The sequence below is a fragment of the Ranitomeya imitator genome, chromosome 9, assembly GCF_032444005.1.
Source record: "Ranitomeya imitator isolate aRanImi1 chromosome 9, aRanImi1.pri, whole genome shotgun sequence".
Lineage (NCBI taxonomy): Eukaryota > Metazoa > Chordata > Amphibia > Anura > Dendrobatidae > Ranitomeya > Ranitomeya imitator.
This window is the reverse complement of record NC_091290.1, coordinates 31298399-31318317: the sequence shown is the minus strand read 5'-3', so window position 1 is coordinate 31318317 and position 19919 is coordinate 31298399. Positions and strand designations below refer to the sequence as shown.

Sequence of the window (19919 nt, the reverse complement as noted above, 5' to 3'; positions counted from 1 at the left end):
TTGAATCTAAACGACTCACGGTCCTGTGTTCAGACATCGGGCAGGATTAGAACCTCATGTCCATGCCTATATTCAGCAATTTTTCATGGGTCCAACGATTTGGGGGATTTGCATCTTATAAAAGTTGAGATGAGATGTTAACGCCTCGTCCTTAAAACTATAATAGATTCATGGACAAACTGGAAAACTTCACCTAAACTCAATCTCAAAACCCCCTGGCTTCACAAATTCGACCTAACAGAACCGTCAAGATCCTCATGATGCGAAATGTATCGTAGTATTTTACCTAAACGTCTATCAGTCAGTACGCAGTTACCCTGATGACTCCTGCACCCCACTCACCTTCACATATAGTTTACATACTCTTTAGTTTCCTACTTAAGGAACATGTGATTTCGTATAAGTACATAATGATAATGGCTGCCACCCACATCCTGCATTTCTAGGAAATAGACTGACCACTTCTAATAAGCAAAATGCCATTTGCATGATGACCAGAACATCAGTTAACTCCACGGGATGGAAGTAAAATGAGCATTTTTCACATACGTATTTGATGATTAAGTTAAATAATAAATACAAAACCGATAAACGGCAAAAATCCCACAGTAACAAAAAAAATACAAGAAAATATAATTATAACAGCGTATTCCAGAACATGACGACAGTATGGCTTCATCCATCCTCCTTAGTCTTTAAGGACATAGTGTGCATTTATTATATTGTTATAATTTGGGTGATATATTCTAGTTTTGACTTTTTTGACGTTTTCTGGAAGAATCGACGTGGAGTAATATTTACTCATCTCCTCTGTAAGTCACAAATCTTTATAGTACAACGTTCTTCTAATGTGATGACGATCTTATGGAGAAGCTGTGAAGGCGCTACGTATAATGCCTTTTTTATTCATCGCTTACCCTTCTCATCATTCTTAAGAGATAGATTGGTTCTTTTTTATTCCTCTAGCCGGACATAAACATATTTACATTTCTATAACCAGAGGCAGAGTAATATAATATAATGTCCCCATTCATTATCTTGTGTGTATCGAAGGAAGAAGGAAGTGGCCAAAGAAGAGGAGGCAAGTAGGATGAAGCTTCTTGGACTGGTACAAACTGTCCACCCTAATCACAGGTAATTGCCAGGGCTGTTATTTGTCTTTTGCCTTCATATTGCTTCAAAGTACCTTTAATTGAATTGCTGTAATTTTTGCCCTCCCTTAATGCAGTGACTTGTGGAGTGGAAATGATCCAGTGACGTCTGACTCCATCACATGCGCCCTTGGGGAGGGAGACCGGTCCATATGAACCTGGTGCTGACCATAAATAGCCAATCCCCACGGCAGCTCCGACAAACGCCCAGGGGAGACCTGCCTATCCTACAATGCACTGAGATTCCTGCTGTCATTTTTCTTGGACAAGTCTGCAGAGCACAACTCCTTCTGTATGCCAGCTGGAAGCACCTGTAGCCCTCCACTGCCAGACACAAGACAGAGAAACTGCAGACACCGAGCCGCAAGTCGCATCAAGGTCTGTCTGATCTCCTCCAATATCATTCTTACGTTTTATTTTATATTGTGTGTGATGCAGGTTATGTATTTCCAAGTTTAGTCATTCATTCTTTTGTTTTTTTCTTTTTTAGTGTTCTCTTTTCATTCTTCTGTTTTTTTCTTTTCTTTCTTCTTCTTTCTCATTCTTTTTTTTTCTTTCTTCTCTTTTTTTCCTTACTTTTTTTTTACTTTCTCCTTCCTTTCTCTCTTGTTCTCTTGTTCTCTTGTTCTCTCTATCATTCTTTCTTTCTTATTATATCCAAGATGTGTAATACAGTTATAGATTAATTTTATAGAACAATATTTATCATTTTTTTTTATTCTTCTTTGCTTTTTTCTCTGTCTTCCTCTCATTCTTTTACTTTTCTTTCTTTCTTTCTCTTGTTTTCTTTCTCTATGTATATTCCAAATGTTAAATACAGTTATAACCTACTTTTATAGAACAATATTTGTATCTTATTTTTTATTCTTTTCTACTTTTTTCCTTCTCTTTCTTCCATCATTTTTTCTTTTTCACTCATTCTTCTTCTTCTTTTTTCTCTTTATTTCTTTTTTGCTCTTTCTTTTCTCTTTTTATGTATATTCAGAACAATAATTGTAATTTAATTTTTATTTTTACTTCTTTGTTTTTTCCCTTTTTCTTTTTTTCTCCACATTTTTCTTTCTTTGTGTTTCTTTCCTTTTCTTTCTTTCTCTCGTCCTTTCCCTTTTTCTTTTCCCTCTTTCTTTCTATGTATATTCAAGATTCATTATACAGTTATAACTTACTTTTATGGAACAATATTTGTAATGTATTTGTTATTCTTTACTGCCTTTTATCTTTCTTTCTTTCTTTTTCATTCTTTCTTTCTCTCTTTCTTTCTCTCTCATTCTTTCTTTCTCTCTTTATTTTTCTCTCATTCTTTCATTCTTTCTCTTGTCTTTACTTTTCTCTCATTCTTTCTTTGTAGGTTTTCAAGACGTTTAATACAGTTATAACTCACTTTTCTATAACAATATTTTAATTGTTTGTGTTCTTCAGTAATTGACATTCCCTTTGCGATACACGCTAAATATTACAGTTATATTAAATATTACTATTTGCACAAGATTTTCACATTGCTGATTTATTGTATATGAAATATTGAAAAAGATGCCCTGTCCTGTGATCCTTGATGATATCAGATGTTCGACAGTAGTGACATTTTAGGTCAAGCACATTCAACAAGGGCGCAAGAGTTTGACGTGACCTAAAGATTTCTGACCAACCCTTGACTTAATTTCAATATATAAACTTGAGCGTATTATATAAAAATATAGATACTGTCATTTGTAATTCTACAAAGTAGTGCACATGAGCCAGGAGTAATAAGGTGGCTGGAGGAACATGTGCCTTGGTTCTGGGAACCAACATGGAGACTTGTAAAGTTGTAAGTTGGGAGGGCACCAAATCGAATTGTTGTCCAAGTTAAGACAAGTCTATGTACATTTCTGTTTATATCTCTATTTAAAAATTTTTTTTGCTTTCTTGTTAAAGGGTAATATAATTCATCCAATCACTATTTGAACCTGCATTTGCAGCGAGATTTATACTTTTTTGAGTATTGTCTCCTTTTCCTTTGTTACTAAGACTTTTTTGTTTTCTTTTACCATGTTCATCCAGATGGAAAAGTGCACAGGTCTACTGTTCGTATCTTTAATATTGTGTGCCACTATCTCACAGACATTTGGACTAGTCTTAACCGTAAGTATATTTTCTAATATGTAATTCACAAACCAAATAATAATTCTTCTCCTGACCCATGGGAAGTGCTAATTAAATGCTTGAGGGCAGGGCATTATTAACGTATATGGTTATTTGTGAGGGCATAGATTTTTTAGGTATTGTAAGGGTCATGAATGTGCATTATAGAAAGGTCTCTCTTAACTGATGGAGCTTTTTACTTACCGCATGTGTTTTATATTAGATGACAACTCTCTATTTACTATAAGAAAGATATACCATTACCAATTGACCCCACATCCTTAGCATTGGTATTATGGATGAAAGCTCATTCATTTAAAGGGGTTGTCAACTATTTTAATATTGATGACCCATACTTAGTATAAGCCATCAATATCAGATCAGTGGGGGTCCAAAATCCAATACGTTATCACAAGCAATCAGCTGTTAACATTGTGCAAAACGCAACATCACAGCTCTGTACGCGGTACTGTGACCGATCACAAGTACTGCAGATCAATTCCTATTGAAATGAATTGGAGCGTGAATAGGAGTGTATGGCACTGTGCTATTCCAGATGTGTAAACTGTATTTGTTTACAATTACAGATTGTTGGGATGTTGGATTTTGGACCGCCACTGATCTTATATTCGACTTTTATGTCCTTTAGTAAGGATAGATCATCAATATCTAAGTAGTTGACAACCCCTTTAAATGAATGAGTTTTCCTCTATGATATAAATGCTGAGGATGTGGAGTATCACCCTCAAATTTTAACATGACTTTTTTAGGTAAGATTAGAGAATATGGTTACTACTTGGGCCACACTAAAAGTAGCGGTAGACAATAGCAAACACTGACTGACCAAACCTCTCCCGAGTATGCAGACATAATGCCAAAAAGGCACAATCTCACTGTCCTGTTTCCTGGGAGAAGTGGTAATTAATAGAGATGATTTAATATATTGAAATCAATATCTGCCAGGTTTGATAAATTAAAAGAAAAAAAATTGACTTGCAGCAAATCGATTTACCATAAATTGCAATATTGCAAAGCCCCCAATTGCCCTGAAAAGACTTGTGCAACACTCTGAGATCTCTTTTTGCTGAACTAGACCATTTTCAAGCTCTTTAAAGTAAAGTAGCCCTAGTAATGTTAATGTGACCTCACTATAGACAGGGATGTAAACCTGGATGTAAACCAATAGCCCATTTAATAAAACAACGCACTGACAGACTTTTCATGTTTTGTAAAATAAAAAAAGTTCAAAAGTTATCTCTCTTAGCCATTTGTGATCAGGTTGACCATTTTGTGCAAAATACTGACTCATGCTGACTATGTCACTGTCAGAGGTAACATCCTGCTGTACTAAGATGAGTGACGTGCCATATCCAATAATGCCCATCACTTCCTCTCAAAAAATAGTAAGGAATTTTGCAATTTTCACAGTGCCAAGTAAACTCATGAATCAGCTTAGTCTTTTTCTGCACTACCCTCATCAAACGAAGAAAATAGTGCATACACCCCATGCAATTCACATTGTGAAACACAATATCTTTTAGCTAAAAGGGGTTGTCCACATCCTAAAAATATCTGTAAATATGTTCATCATATAAACTGATTGAGCTAATATACTTTTATTGCCATTGGTGCCCTGATCTTGAGCTATCAGCATCATGCAGGGTTTCTGCAGGTCCATTTTAGGTTCCGTGTTCAACATATGGGTGTATTTTCTGTGTCGGCACATCATCAGAAAATATAAATGGTAGTTGTGCTTTTCAGTAACTTGATCTCATTTGATAGATAAGGTGCTGAAAAGACAATGAGTAAATTACTTCATTTCTAAATTATGTTTTTTTTACCCCAAAAAAAATCATTCCAAAATGTGGAACACTGGACCCTTCTGTCTAATTTATTGACCCTTTTATGTAATTTGTCCACTTTCTGTTGTCGAGGGTAATCCTTTCTAGCAGCAGAGACGAATAGACAAGTTACAGGAAGTGCAGGATGTGGGGGCAGGTCTCTATTACTTTACAGGAAGTGGGGGTGCCATTATCTCTACAGGAAGTGGGGGCATATCTTTATTGCTCAACAGGAAGTCGGGACAGTTATCTCTCCAAAGGACGTTGGGGTGTCATTCTCTCTACAGGAAGTGGGTGCGTGGTTTTATCTCTACAGGAAGTGGGGGTGTCATTCTCTCTACAGGAAGTGGGTGCGTGGTTTTATCTCTACAGGAAGTGGGGGTGTCATTCTCTCTACAGGAAGTGGGTGCGTGGTTTTATCTCTACAGGAAGTGGGGGTGTCATTCTCTCTACAGGAAGTGGGTGCGTGGTTTTATCTCTACAGGAAGTGGGGGTGTCATTCTCTCTACAGGAAGTGGGTGCGTGGTTTTATCTCTACAGGAAGTGGGGGTGTCATTCTCTCTACAGGAAGTGGGTGCGTGGTTTTATCTCTCTACAGGAAGTGGGGGTGTCATTCTCTCTACAGGAAGTGGGTGCGTGGTTTTATCTCTCTACAGGAAGTGGGCTTTGTCTCCCTGCTCCACCTCTTCTATCTGTCAAACTGTAAACAGGCAAAACAAACTGTTGGGCTTTCAGTTCAGTGCAGTTAAACATGCATGATGGGAGGCGAGAAGAAAAGACATTATGGTACCTCTAATGGTGGAGAAATGCAGATAACATATTAGGCATTTCTTCTATAGATAAAACAAAACTGGTTTTGGTAAACCTTTCTTCCTAAGGATAATATAAATTGCAGAGGAACATCAGACAGCAGCACATACATAGTTTTTTTTTAGTATGTCACATATGAATATATACATATATGTAACAATAAACATCAATAAACAAAGTAACCCATACTGTATCCTCACCCATCCCTTGTAGACTGTGAGCCCTCGCGGGCAGGGTCCTCTCTCCTCCTGTATCAGTTGTGACTTGTATTGTTTAAGATTATTGTACCTGTTTTTATTATGTATACCCCTCCTCACATGTAAAGCGCCATGGAATAAATGGCGATATAACAATAAATAATAATAATAATACTGTAATTAGTTTAAATTTTGACCAAAATACGCAAGCTCGTAACCCAAGTCATGGTCCCCACGCTTACGAGTCATACTCTAAACAATAGTAGCAAAAAAAGAGGATTCAGAGATCCTCCAAAAATTCCGAAAAATAGCAAAAATGGCAGAGATGCTTACCTGCCAAGGCCTCCCAACAAATGCACTATCCTCTTTTTGTGCTAGTATTGATTAGAGTAGGACTCATAAGCGAGGGGACCCGTGACGTGGGTTACGAGCTTGCATATTTTGGCCAAAATATAAACTAATACCTCACATATTTTTATATGTGTTTTTTGCACTTTTTTGGGGTGCTGTTGGGCTCATCCTGTTTTGTAAACTGTGGTGTCTGTTCGCATGGGATGCATTTTAATAGCGCTGGGCAGCCCGCCTGTGCTAATAGAAGGGTGTCACTACTAGGCTGTTAACCTGGATGCTGTGCAGTGCCATAGTGTGAACAGCGCCACACACAAGTCTCTTATGCGCAGTAATATGCCAAGCAGCCACCCCCTCCATTAATTTGGTAGGTTGTGAGTGGCTGCCTCATCGGTATCTCTGCACCTGTGTTGCCGCCATCTTAACCATATGGGTCCACTGCATCCTGATAATGCATATGTTTGGAGGTCTAGGCAGGTAAGCATCGCTGCCTTTTTTGCTATTTATTTGATATCAGGGTAAACTGAGTAGTCTATAAATCTCATTAAGCTTATTAGATAATTGATGATTGTTTTTACAGGGGAAAGAGAAACGTGGCTGGACATTGAATAGTGCTGGTTATCTCTTAGGACCACGTAAGTAGTACCATTATTTTACATTTTATACTTTATTTTGGGACTAAAATGTACCAGATGTATAGTAGATATTTGTTATTTTGTCACTGTTCCATGTTATATTCCATTGAAAGCTGGACAAAAAAAATTTCCTCCATGATCAGTATAACCCAGATATGTCCAGTTTTAAAGGTCCATGTACACACTAGATAAAGGTCAGTCTGTCTGATTGTTCTCCTAAGAAGTAATTTCGGGGGTACATAAGGATCAAGTGTTTGAAATTCAACTTCAAGATCCAAAGGGGAGATCAGCTGCTCATAGACAACATAGAAATGCTCGGCCGAGCATTCCTGTGTATGGGAGAATTGGGTGAGATTACAGTCAATTGGCCAACAGGTATCAAGCGTGTATGGCCATTTTTCTGACTCCATAACTAGGCTGCGAGTATGGGGCTCCTGAGACAGAATTTCCTGTCTGTCTCTATGTACTAGTACTCGCACAAACAGATTTAATCAGATACCTGATCTTGACTGTAGATTCCCGTATGAAGATTCCAGAAGAAAGTTTATTTTCAAGCTGAATTCTTTTTGTTATGCACAGTTACAGTAGGTAAAAAAGACTATTCTAAATCAGAGATGCAAAGACATGCACTTCTTAACATGGCTGACATACACCATCTGGCAAGAAGAAGGGAGGGGTTACTGATATTAGAGCAGAGGAGACAGACAGGGAGAGAGACAGGACAAACTTCTAAATGGCAACGTAACCGTAATAATACAATACAATACTGTATGATGCCCAAATTGTGAGATATGACAATAGTGATGAGCGAGTGTACTGTTGGTTGGGTAATCCCGAGCACGCTTGGGTGACCTCCGAGTATTTATGACTGCTCGGAGATTTAGTTTTCATCACGGCAGCTGAGTGATTTACAGCTAGTAGCCTGCTTAATTACATGTGGGGATTCCCTAGCAACCAGGCAACCCCCACATGTACTCAGCCTGGTTAGTAGATTTAAATCATTCAACTGCCGCAATGAAAACTAAATCTCTGAACACTAACAAATACTTGGAGGTCACCAGAGCGTGCTCGGGAAAACCCAAGCAACGAGTATACTCGCTCATCACTACATGACAACCATCTTAAGAGACATTGACATTTATCGAAGGTATACCTATACTAGAAGTTGGCTTTAAATGGATTTTTGGTTTATATGCAATTTTATGGATAATTGTGGAATCCTTTAGTTTGGGACATGTCATACCATATGTGTAATGATGACGGCAGAGGTTATAATGAAATAGAGATGAAGATGTTCAGTATTTCGGGAGGGTGGCTCTTAGAAACATCATCCGATGGGCCCAAGGTCCTCCAATCTTTGATCACTAGTTCTTATTAGAAGATTTTTTTGGTTTTTTTAGAATTTTAGGTTTGGATTATCTTCCAATTTTTAAAATCGCACTTACCTGAATCTCAGCAATGCCGGAGTGTTGGAACTGTATTTTGCCAACTCTAGCATGATCCTTGATGTAAGTGGTGCCATGCTTACCTCTAACATCTGTATAAATTCTTCATCTGCTAAATCTGGAAATATTCATCAGTGGGAGTATGAGAGCAGCCCAAACAACCAGAGAATAGATCCACAGAGGAACACCATACAGGGAATAAATTATAAAATGCCTTTATTATATACCCCCTGATAAAGAACAAAGGTCCGAAACGCGCGTCGGGGTGCGTTATATAGGACGTGGCAACCCTGGAAGGTAATACTCACCATATATTTCCCTGTTTACACTCCCTATTTTTTGATGGCACTCTACACTTTATTTCAATCTTATTAGGTGATTGATTCATTGTGATGTGGCACAAGGCACTTTGGCCTATATATAAAACACATTTTTTGTGTATATGAGGTTTTTTATACTATTTTTCTGCATAGTTGCACTTTTTTTACCTCCACTTCTCAGGTACTTATCATGTAAACAGGGTTGCCATTACGTTGTATATTAGAGCATATATATAAGCTGGCTCACAGTCCTATTATGGGCACGAATGCTTGATCAATGTTGTTGCCATTTGTATATAATAAAGGCATTTTATAATTTACTAGATGGTGGCCTGATTCTAACGCATCGGGTATTCTAGTATCTGTATGTAGTTTATTTACAAAGTTTTCAGAATAATGCAATTTACACACAGGATTAGCAATTTACACACAATTACCGAAGCGTGGTTCAAATTGCCATGTAGTATATTGCCCAGTCACGTAGTATATTGCCCAGTCACGTAGTATATTACCCAGCCACATAGTTTATTGCACAGCCATGTAGTATGTAGCACAGCCCATGTAGTATATTGCCCAGCCACGTAGTATATTGCACAGCCATGTAGTATATAGGACAGCCACGTAGTATATTGCTTAGCCACATAGTATATTGCTCAGCCACGTAGTATATAGCACAGACACGTAGTATATAGCACAGACACGTAGTATATAGCACAGACACGTAGTATATTGCTCAGCCACTTAGTATATTGCCCAGCCACGTAGTATGTAGCACAGCCCACGTAGTATATTGCCCAGCCACGTAGTATATTGCACAGCCATGTAGTATATGGGACAGCCACGTAGCATATTGCTCAGCCACATAGTATATTGCTCAGCCACGTAGTATATAGCACAGCCATGTAGTATATTGCTCAGCCACGCAGTATATTGCCCAGACATGTAGTATATAGCACAGACACGTAGTGTATAGCACAGACACGTAGTATATAGCACAGACACGTAGTATATTGCTCAGCCACGTAGTATATTGCCCAGCCACGTAATATATTGCACAGCCACGTAATATATTGCACAGCCACGTAGTATATAGCACAGAGACGTAGTATATAACACTGCCCATGCAGTATATAACACAGGCAACATAGTATATAGCACAGCGATGTAGTATATTGCCCAGCCACGTAAAATATACCACAGCCATGTAGTATATAGCACAACCACGTAATATATTGCACAGCCACATAGTATATTGCACAGCCACATAGTATATAGCACAGAGACATAGTATATAACATAACCCATGCAGTATATAACACAGGCCACGTAGTATATAGCACAGCGATGTAGTATATAGCACAGACACGTAGTATATAGCACAGACACGTAGTATATAGCACAGACACGTAGTATATTGCCCAGCCACGTAGTATATTGCCCAGCCACGTAATATATTGCACAGCCATGTAGTATATTGCACAGCCGCGCAGTATATAGTACAGCCACGTAGTATATAGCACAGAGACATAGTATATAGCACTGCCCATGTAGTATATAACCCAGGCCATGTAGTATAGAGAACAGCAATGTAGTATATTGCCCAGCCACGAAATATATTGCACAGCCACGTAGTATATAGCACAGCCCACATAGTATATAGCACAGAGATGTAGTATATAACACAGCCCATGCAGTATCTAACACAGCCCACGTAGTATATAGCAATGTGAGCACCATATCTCTGTTAAAAAAAGAATTAAAATTAAAAATAGTTATATACTCACCCTCCGTCGCCCCCCCCCCCGGATCCAGCCGAAGCGTTTACCGGTCCCAAGAGTGCATTGCGATCTCGCGAGACCGCTACGTCATCATCTCGCGAGACCGCAATGCATGGACCGGTCACCGGAGTGTCGCGAGGAGCGGGAAAGGCCTCGGCTGGATCCAGAAGGTGAGTATATAATGATTTTTTATTTTATTTATTATTTTTAACATTAGATATTTTTACTATTGATGCTGCATAGGCAGCATCAATAGTAAAAAGTTGGTCACACATGGTTAATAGCGGCGTTAATGGAGTGCGTTACACCGCGGCATAACGCGGTCTGTTAACGCTGCCATTAACCCTCTGTGAGCGTTGACTGGAGGGGAGTATGGAGCGGGCACTGACTGCGGGGAGTAAGGAGTGGCCGTTTTGCCGCTGGACTGTGCCCATCGCTGATTAATCGTGGCCGTTTTGCCGTGACCAATCAGCGACTTGGGATTTCCGTGACAGACAGAAAGACAGACGGAAGTGACCCTTAGACGATTATATATATAGATTCCCTGTATGGTGTTCCTCTGTGGATCTATTGTCTGGTTGTTTGGGCTGCTCTCCTTGTCTGGGTAGTAATCACCCATTTTTCACAGAGCACTGGTACGGTATGGTTTTATACTTATATATACACATATATGTGTGTGTATGTCTATGTATATATATATATATATATATATATTATTGTTTTATTATTTTAGGGTTATTTGCAGTGTATCTGTGATTTTAATAATCAGTGGGAGTATGTAGTAGTATTGATAGCTGATAAGGTTATGGCATTATTCCGAGCAAGGCTATGACTGTATCATGCTATAAAGCAAGCTGATGCAAAGAAGCTTTGAAGACTTGATGTCATGGCACCCCATCCAAGTTAGCTTTATCCATATCCTGCTGGAAATCTGCACCTCGCACCTATAACTATGGCAAAAAGTGCCCAATAGAAATGAACAAACACATTTCAGTTGAACTGAATTCTACAAATATCCACATTTGCCAAAATGCGGATTTTTTTGTGATTCGAATCGGTGTGGATTCAGCAAAATGGTGCCAACTGGCCGCCATTTTTCTGCAGCGGAGTGGGCCATTAAAATGTTAAAAAAATCTTTATACTCACCTTTACAGACCTCAGACCACTCAACCACCCCCTGCCCTCTTCACTGATTACAGATCTGGTCCTGTTCACCTGTTCACAGATGCCAGGCACACCTCTATACGCTCCGGGACTACAGAGGGTGTACGGCATAATTCACTATAAGTAACGCTGTACACCCTCTGTTCATTTCATAAAGGGGCTGCAGAAGCAGGGGGCCCTCTTTGTGGGTGGGGCCCTGGGATTTGCCCTCCCATAACACCTGCCCAGCCAAAAATACAGGCTGCTTTTCTGCAGGGTGGGCCCCCGGCCCTGCCGGTCACGTTCACAGTCTGGACCTCTGCGATCGCAATCATTACGCCCCTGATTCCAATACTCAACGCCACCCATCCAGTCCTTGCTGCATCTTCTGATCCCCCGCTGCTCGCGATGGTATCCTTGGGCCTCTGAAGCTGTGCTAGAGGACTTCTGGCTATCATGGTGCCGGGAGCGGTTCGGCGCATGAGAGCAGGAAGGTCACGGTGCACATCGTGACGTCAGTATGCTATTAAATACCTACACAATTGTGCAGAACCCTCCAGGGCGCCATGACAGTGGAAGTACAGAACAATGCGTGAAAGGCCCTAAGAATCCACCATGAGCGGCGGAAGATCAGAAGATGCAGCAAGAACTGGACGGAGGAGTGGAGTATCCGGAGAGGTGGGCAGAGGGTGTGTATGGGGATTTTTTTAACATTTTTTATATATTATGTTTATTCGCTCTGGCATAATAAGAGACATTAAATTGGCAGAGAACAAGGTCCCTACAAATTGAATTTCCCGGGAAAAAAAACACGATAACAGGCGAATTCGAATTTTGCCTTATTTGCTAATGTCTAACTCTCTACGATATATTCCTTCTAAAGGAACCTACAAGGGATTAGGGGACATTCATGACATGAGGAGAAAAGGTGATCCAGCATCTAAACAGGAAAGGCTTCTTTACGGTTAGTGCAGTCAGACTGTGGAATGCCTGACAACACGAGGTAGTAATGACAGAAACTATATCAGCATGTATAAAAGGCTTTTTCTGTAACTAATGGCAATATGGGTTTTACATAATCTAGTTATAAAGTATAATTGATCAAGAATGGTTGAGTTTGATGGACGTATGAATTTTTTTTCAACCAACAATGTAAGAATAAATCTTGCGTTTTTGTTAAAGAGGTTGTCCACTTTCATCAATCTTCTGCCCGAAGGCTGTTAGGTGTAAAAAAAAAACCTAACTGGGCTTCACTTACCCTCCCCAGGTTCAGCACTATGTCTCCGCCGCTGACCTGGTCTGCTGTTTGGCTGCAGTGGGTGATGTCACATCAACAGCACTTCAGTCATTTAACAGGGATCAGTGCAGCAGCGGAGATACATTGCTGAACCTGGGGAGGGTAAGTAATGCTCAGTTTGTTTTTTTACACATAACTGAGTCTATGAGCAGAAGTTTGATGACATTTGATGTACATGTTCGGGGGATGTTCACGCTGAATTGATAGTTGGGCTTCCTAGGAGTTTGCTAATAACGCAGTGCAATACTGCAGTATTGCAGTGTAACATATAGGAAATTAATCATAAATTTAAGTCCCTGAAGGAAACTAATTAAAACATGTTAAAAAACTAAAAAGCAATATATAAAAATAACAAATAGAAAAGTTTAATTGTTTCATTTATTACCCCTTTCCTATAATATAATTAGCAAAATCTAAAAAAAAAAATCAATGCAGATTTGGTAGTATTGTGTATGTCATTGTCCGAACTGATTAAATATTTAAAAAAAAATATCCAAAATGATTAATGTGAACATGGAAAAAAATGAAAATAATAGTCGTTGTAGTTTTGGTCAAGTCAACTGTTAAGAAAAAAAAAGTATTATGGAGCCCAAAATGGTATTAATAAAAATTACAGGTCACCCCACAAAAAACAGCTCTCATACCACTCTATCAACCAAAAAATTTTAATTTTTAAAGCAAACTAAAAAAAAAACGTAATAAATTTGGTTCCACTGTTACTGCACGACTCATAAAGCAAAATTATCAGGTTTTACCATTTTATTGCAACATGAATGTGTAAAAAAGACCCCAAAAAACAACAGCAGAATTGTTGTTTTTTTTTATTTTAATTCCCACCACTAGGAATTTTTGTTACTGTTTTTCAGTAGATTATTTGGTAAAAAGAAAGGTGTCATTAAAAACTACAACTTGCTCAAAGGCTTTATCGAGAAAATCTAAAAGAGAACGAATAAAAAAGAAAAAGTGTCTCTCGAAAGAAAGGGTGCAAAAGACGTGAGGATAAAAAAAAGGATAAGGTTAAGAAAAACATACGTGTTTAAATAAATGTTAAGTACTAACTGGACCTGGTTTCTATGCGTATTAGTTTGCAAACAGTGATCCCGATTGATCTGTTAATAAGTTATTTAAAGGATTTGTCCCATGTTCTTCGCTAGGTGCGTTCTGCTCCGCTGCCTCCCGCTCTCCTGCTTCTCGGGGGCGGGTTCTATTGCTTGACTGACAGTTGGGCAGGTTCTCCCGCTTGATTGACAGATCCAACTAGCAGCATTGTTGCACAACTTGCGCCCCCGATGCTGCTATACAGAAGCACTGAGGCTAGATGGGATCAGGCGCTAACGCCATGTTCCGGTGATCCTACCCTGCTTTTAGGGCAGCCCTTACAAGCTCTATTGGAAAGGGCTCGTAAGCGCTGTGCATGTTAGGCCACCGCAGCAAAATTGCAGTGGTAGCCGGTAACCTAGGCAGTGAGCAGTAAACAATAAAATCAACTTTTTGAGAATGGAGAGGACTTTTAATAACAAGTAAATTGCAAAGTTGCTTATTTTTACATGCACTTTGCAACTTTACCCATAAACATTGGAATAACCTTATAGTCAGGTTGCAGCAGATATGGCCACCAGTGGAGTACTTGATGCTCAAGGCCCTCAATGCAAAATCTTGCCACTTACTGCAAGTCTTCATTAGCATTAGATTTTTTTTATTTAGGCCAAACAGACTTTTTAAGACCCAAGAGCCTGGGTGGGATTGAAACCCCTGCACCTATTGTAGTTACGCCCCTGAGGACCACGCAACTTATTAGCCGTACATGCACACATTTTCAGCAGTGTGGAGACCCACTGTCTAACACAAGGCTGCATGTAGTGAACTCGGGTCTGCGTGGGTAAAGAACTCTTGCAGACACACTCAAACATATTTTTGAGTACGCCGAAGTCACTCGGTTAGGACCCGAGCATGCTCAGATAACACCTCATTCGATCACATTCGCTCATCACTAATCAGGGCATGATAGGAAATACCATGGAAATTTATTTACACACATATCCATGCAGTAGTTTCTGCTGTGCACTTAGTGACATGTGGACATGGGCGTAAATAAAAAAAATTAGGGTTATAATTTCAGAATTGTCCTTTATAAATGGTGCAGGACTTTATTTTCCTGTTTCATGTCACTAGATTGAATCTCCGGTAGTGATTCTGCACTCGTTTTAATTAACGTGATGAAAGTGGCGTAATGTGGATCTGTTACTGCCAGATGCCGGCTCGGTTAGACTGGCTAATGGCCTTCATCCTTTATATCAGGTCGTATTGATCATCTTTTACTGGTTAAGAAAATTCCCATTGCAATGGGACAAGAAGATTCCCCCGGGGACTGTATGTAGGTTAGGACCGGGCCATATTTATGTGAGCGTACCTACTAAATAATTAATCCTTAATATTCAAAATCCAAATAGAAGATAATAAAATACTTAAACTGACTTTGCATCAAACCTGGATAGACCCTTTCACTTCTAATAATTCCCAATGACAAGGCTATTAGAGTGGGAAAAGTATATTTCGAAAAAGCAAAAAATAAAATAATTAAAAAAATATTAAAAAGAGGCATAAAAGTTGCAGAAATTGTATAGATTTTGGTGCAGAATTTTCTATACATTTGCTGCTTTGGATAAAACAAAATAAAAATTCTGTACTAACCTCCTCTGCCGTTTCTGGTGCTCTGACAGTCTCAACCCGGTGTACTAATCTCCTCTGCTGTTTCTGGTGCTCTGACAGTCTCAACCCGGTGTACTAATCTCCTCTGCTGTTTCTGGTGCTCTGACAGTCTCAACCCGGTGTACTAATCTCCTTTGCTGTTTCTGGTGCTCTGACAGTCTCAACCCGGTGTACTAATCTCCTTTGCTGTTTCTGGTGCTCTGACAGTCTCAACCCGGTGTACTAATCTCCTCTGCTGTTTCTGGTGCTCTGACAGTCTCAACCCGGTGTACTAATCTCCTTTGCTGTTTCTGGTGCTCTGACAGTCTCAACCCGGTGTACTAATCTCCTCTGCTGTTTCTGGTGCTCTGACAGTCTCAACCCGGTGTACTAATCTCCTTTGCTGTTTCTGGTGCTCTGACAGTCTCAACCCGGTGTACTAATCTCCTTTGCTGTTTCTGGTGCTCTGACAGTCTCAACCCGGTGTACTAATCTCCTCTGCTGTTTCTGGTGCTCTGACAGTCTCAACCCGGTATAGTAATCTCCTCTGCTGTTTCTGGTGCTCTGACAGTCTCAACCAGGTGTACTAATCTCCTCTGCTGTTTCTGGTGCTCTGACAGTCTCAACCCGGTGTACTAATCTCCTCTGCTGTTTCTGGTGCTCTGACAGTCTCAAACCAGTGTACTAATCTCCTCTGCTGTTTCTGGTGCTCTGACAGTCTCAACCCGGGGAAAGGGAAGGTGAGTATAGTGCGGAGATTTCATTTTCAATTTTGCTATTTTTTTTAAAGAGATGCAGATGTTATGGTGATAAACCTCCAAATCCTCAATAGTTTTTGGGGGGAGGGTGTGGGATTTCTATTTTCCCCAAGAACTCAATGGCTATGTTCACACGACTTCTTTTTCAAGTGGATTCTGCTGAGGAAACCACCTGAAAAGTCTATGAAAAAACATTCGAAAGACAGAACATTTGTATTTCTACGTAAAAAACAACTCACGGTTCACATGTTCAGGCTTTCAAACGTTTTATAACCACTTCAGGTTTCTAAAAACACTAATGGTATTTTCCGCTCGGAAAATATTCTGTACTTTACAATATAATTCAAATGGAAAGCTCAAAAGATGCTCAGGAGATGACTGGATGTTTTTTGCCATCGTTTTTGCTTTCTTCATTATTCAATGGAGTGAAAAAAAGCAACCGGAAAACAAAAGTAAACAAAAACTTTTCTAATGAGAAGTAAAGAGTGAACCGGCAAAAAGAGTGCACTGTCAGTGCTTATTGTAAGGAGAACAGAGATCAGCCATGTCCCCAAAAGTGACATCTGTTTTGGGCGCAGTGCTGGTCTCTGCTTTTCCTGGTAACTGGGTTATCTCCTTATAACGCACACTGACTTCACACTCTCTTGCAGGCTCGTCACTTCTCATAAGAGCCGGCGAGGGAGCGCACTGTCACTGTGCATTGAAAGTATTATCACAAAGTGAGCTTGGACTAGCCCAGCCCCTGAAATGGATGTCACTGATAACGCTTTGTTTTAGGGTGGGGACCAGGGTCAGACTGAAGAACATTGGGCCCACCAGTGGATTTGATTCTGAGGGCCCACCTTCCCCCCCCCCACTGAAGAGCCCCATAGCAACTGCAAGGTTGGCACTATAAAGTCTCCTGAAGGAGAAGCCAGGGCCCACCGGAGGATTCTCCGGTTCTCTGGTGGGCCAGTCCAACCCTGGTGGGGACAGAGGCTATGGCAGTGACCGCAGTCTCTGCCCACTGATGAAGTTCAGTTTGAGCATCCTAGCATTCACAGGAGATTCTCAAACAAAGCACCATAAAAACGAAGGTAGGTGAAAAAATATATATAGGGCAATTAGAGAGAGAACGATAGGGAGTCATTAATTAAAGTATATTATCAAAGAGATTACATTATTACATTATATAGGTAAACATTTAGAATTAAAATCAGTATTAGTTTTGGACCACCCCTTTAACCTTGCTTCCGTGTAGGCACAGTTCCCCCACACAGTATGATGTCCCCACACAAGCATCACGTCCCTGCTGTTACTGTCTCTGCTGCCAGTTTAGGTAGTGCCTGAAGGACCTGTCAAGAACCTCAGGTCCCGTGACATAATCATGTGACCTGAAGGTTTTTGTACGACCTTTAGTTTCTAGGAATGGTGAAGAAGTGATCCGTCAGCTCCTTGCTCCACCATTATATTCCACAGTATTTTTGTTTTGATCACACAGATGCAGTTGAAGTTAGGGACATAACCCCTGCCTCCGAGGACAGGTCCCCAAATAAGGGACTGTTCTGCTGGGACCACGATGGTTAGGAGTTATGGTCATGTATAAAGGATTTCCTTAAAGCATATTTTTTCGCCAAGGATATACAATGACGGCCTATTTCTAGGGCAGGTAATGAAAGTGTGATTGGTATAAGTCCCGCCCCTGAGGATCTCCACGATTACCAAATCTCTGGATTTTGTGTCTGATCCTGCAGATCTGACCCATTCACCTGAAGAAAGTCGAGCTCCAGTCTATGCAGCCTCCATAAACATTCAGTATTGGAGCGGACATTCATTTTCTCCTAATAGTTAATACTTTTTTATGTTTGCAGCTCTGCTCCTTCTCTTGTACCAATTCTGCGCATTCCAACCATTTACCTGTATACTGTTAATAATTATCTTGTTTCATAAAGCAATCCCTATCGTTTGCTTGTGCATCTTTATAGCCTGTGTCCTATTTATTACATTACAGAAATGAGTTATCATATTTATATTTTATGTTTAAAAAACGACATGACGCATCCATTATATTCGGAAACCGTCCGAAGTAACTGCAACTATTGATTTATTTACCAGATGCCGTAGATAATCACAGATCTTTTAATGACAAACATGGATTAGCCGGGAAACGTGATCTCCAACCAGAAGAGGATGTAAAGTCAGGTAATGGGCGCTCTCGTTATATGGTCACTCATTGGTTCATGGTAACTAATTACTGCCACCTAGTGGCCGCCAATAAAACCACATCACCGATCACCCACAAGCTTCTTTTACCAGTAAGATAGAAATGTTATTATATACATGGTATTTTATTCCAATTTTGGTAATGTGATCATCATGGTCATAGCTGTATTAATAAAATGAATGTAAATGTGTATTTTCCTTGAAGAAAGTCGGGATTTGGTTATATTATTATAATAATGGTTAATTTACTTTTCCTGTAATGATTACGGCAAATTTTAGATATGATATAATATTTTATAAATACATGATCAAACCGAAAATGATACATAATTACTAGTAAATAACAATATTGTGACAAAAAATGACAAAGTAATATTATTATTATTATCCATAATAATAATAAAAAGCATACTGAGAAAACTGAAAATTATTATTATTATTATTATTATTATTATTATTTTTATTAATAATAAAAAGCATACTGAAAAAAATGAAAATTATTATTATTATTATTATATATTTAATAATAATAAAAAGCATACTGAAAAAAATGAAAATTATTATTATTATTATTATTATATATTTAATAATAATAAAAAGCATACTGAGAAAACTGAAAATTATTATTATTATTATTATTATTATTATTATTATTATTATATATTTAATAATAATAAAAAGCATACTGAGAAAACTGAAAATTATTATTATTATTATTATTATATATTTACTAATAATAAAAAGCATACTGAGAAAACTGAAAATTATTATTATTATTATATATTTATTAATAATAAAAAGCATACTGAGAAAACTGAAAATTATTATTATTATTATTATATATTTAATAATAATAAAAAGCATACTGAGAAAACTGAAATTTATTATTATTATTGATAATAATAATAATAATAATAATAGTAATAGTAATAACAATAATGAGAAAATAAAACCTATTATTAATAATAATTATGTTAATACTAATAAAAATGTAATTATATTGAGAAAAACATGAAACCTATTATTATTAAGTATAATAATATTGATGAAAAGAAAATGAATATTAATAATACTAATATGATAATATAATTGATGCAAATATTAATAAAAAATACGATTATCGTATATTGAGAAAAACCTGAAACTTATTGTGGTTAAGTATAATAATATTGATAACAAAATATA

General features: G+C 38.6%; 1 protein-coding gene across 1 annotated transcript in view; it reads left to right on the top strand.

The window, feature by feature from the left end:
• The first annotated feature begins 1349 nt into the window (after positions 1 to 1349).
• LOC138648655 (galanin peptides-like) overlaps positions 1350 to 19919 on the top strand; it is a 29510-nt gene continuing 10940 nt past the window's right edge. The window contains exons 1-4 of the mRNA XM_069738444.1: positions 1350 to 1529; positions 3192 to 3272; positions 7049 to 7103; positions 18627 to 18713. Coding sequence (XP_069594545.1) covers positions 1446 to 1529; positions 3192 to 3272; positions 7049 to 7103; positions 18627 to 18713 — 307 coding nt within the window. The 5' untranslated portion in view covers positions 1350 to 1445. The remainder of the gene's footprint in view (positions 1530 to 3191; positions 3273 to 7048; positions 7104 to 18626; positions 18714 to 19919) is intronic.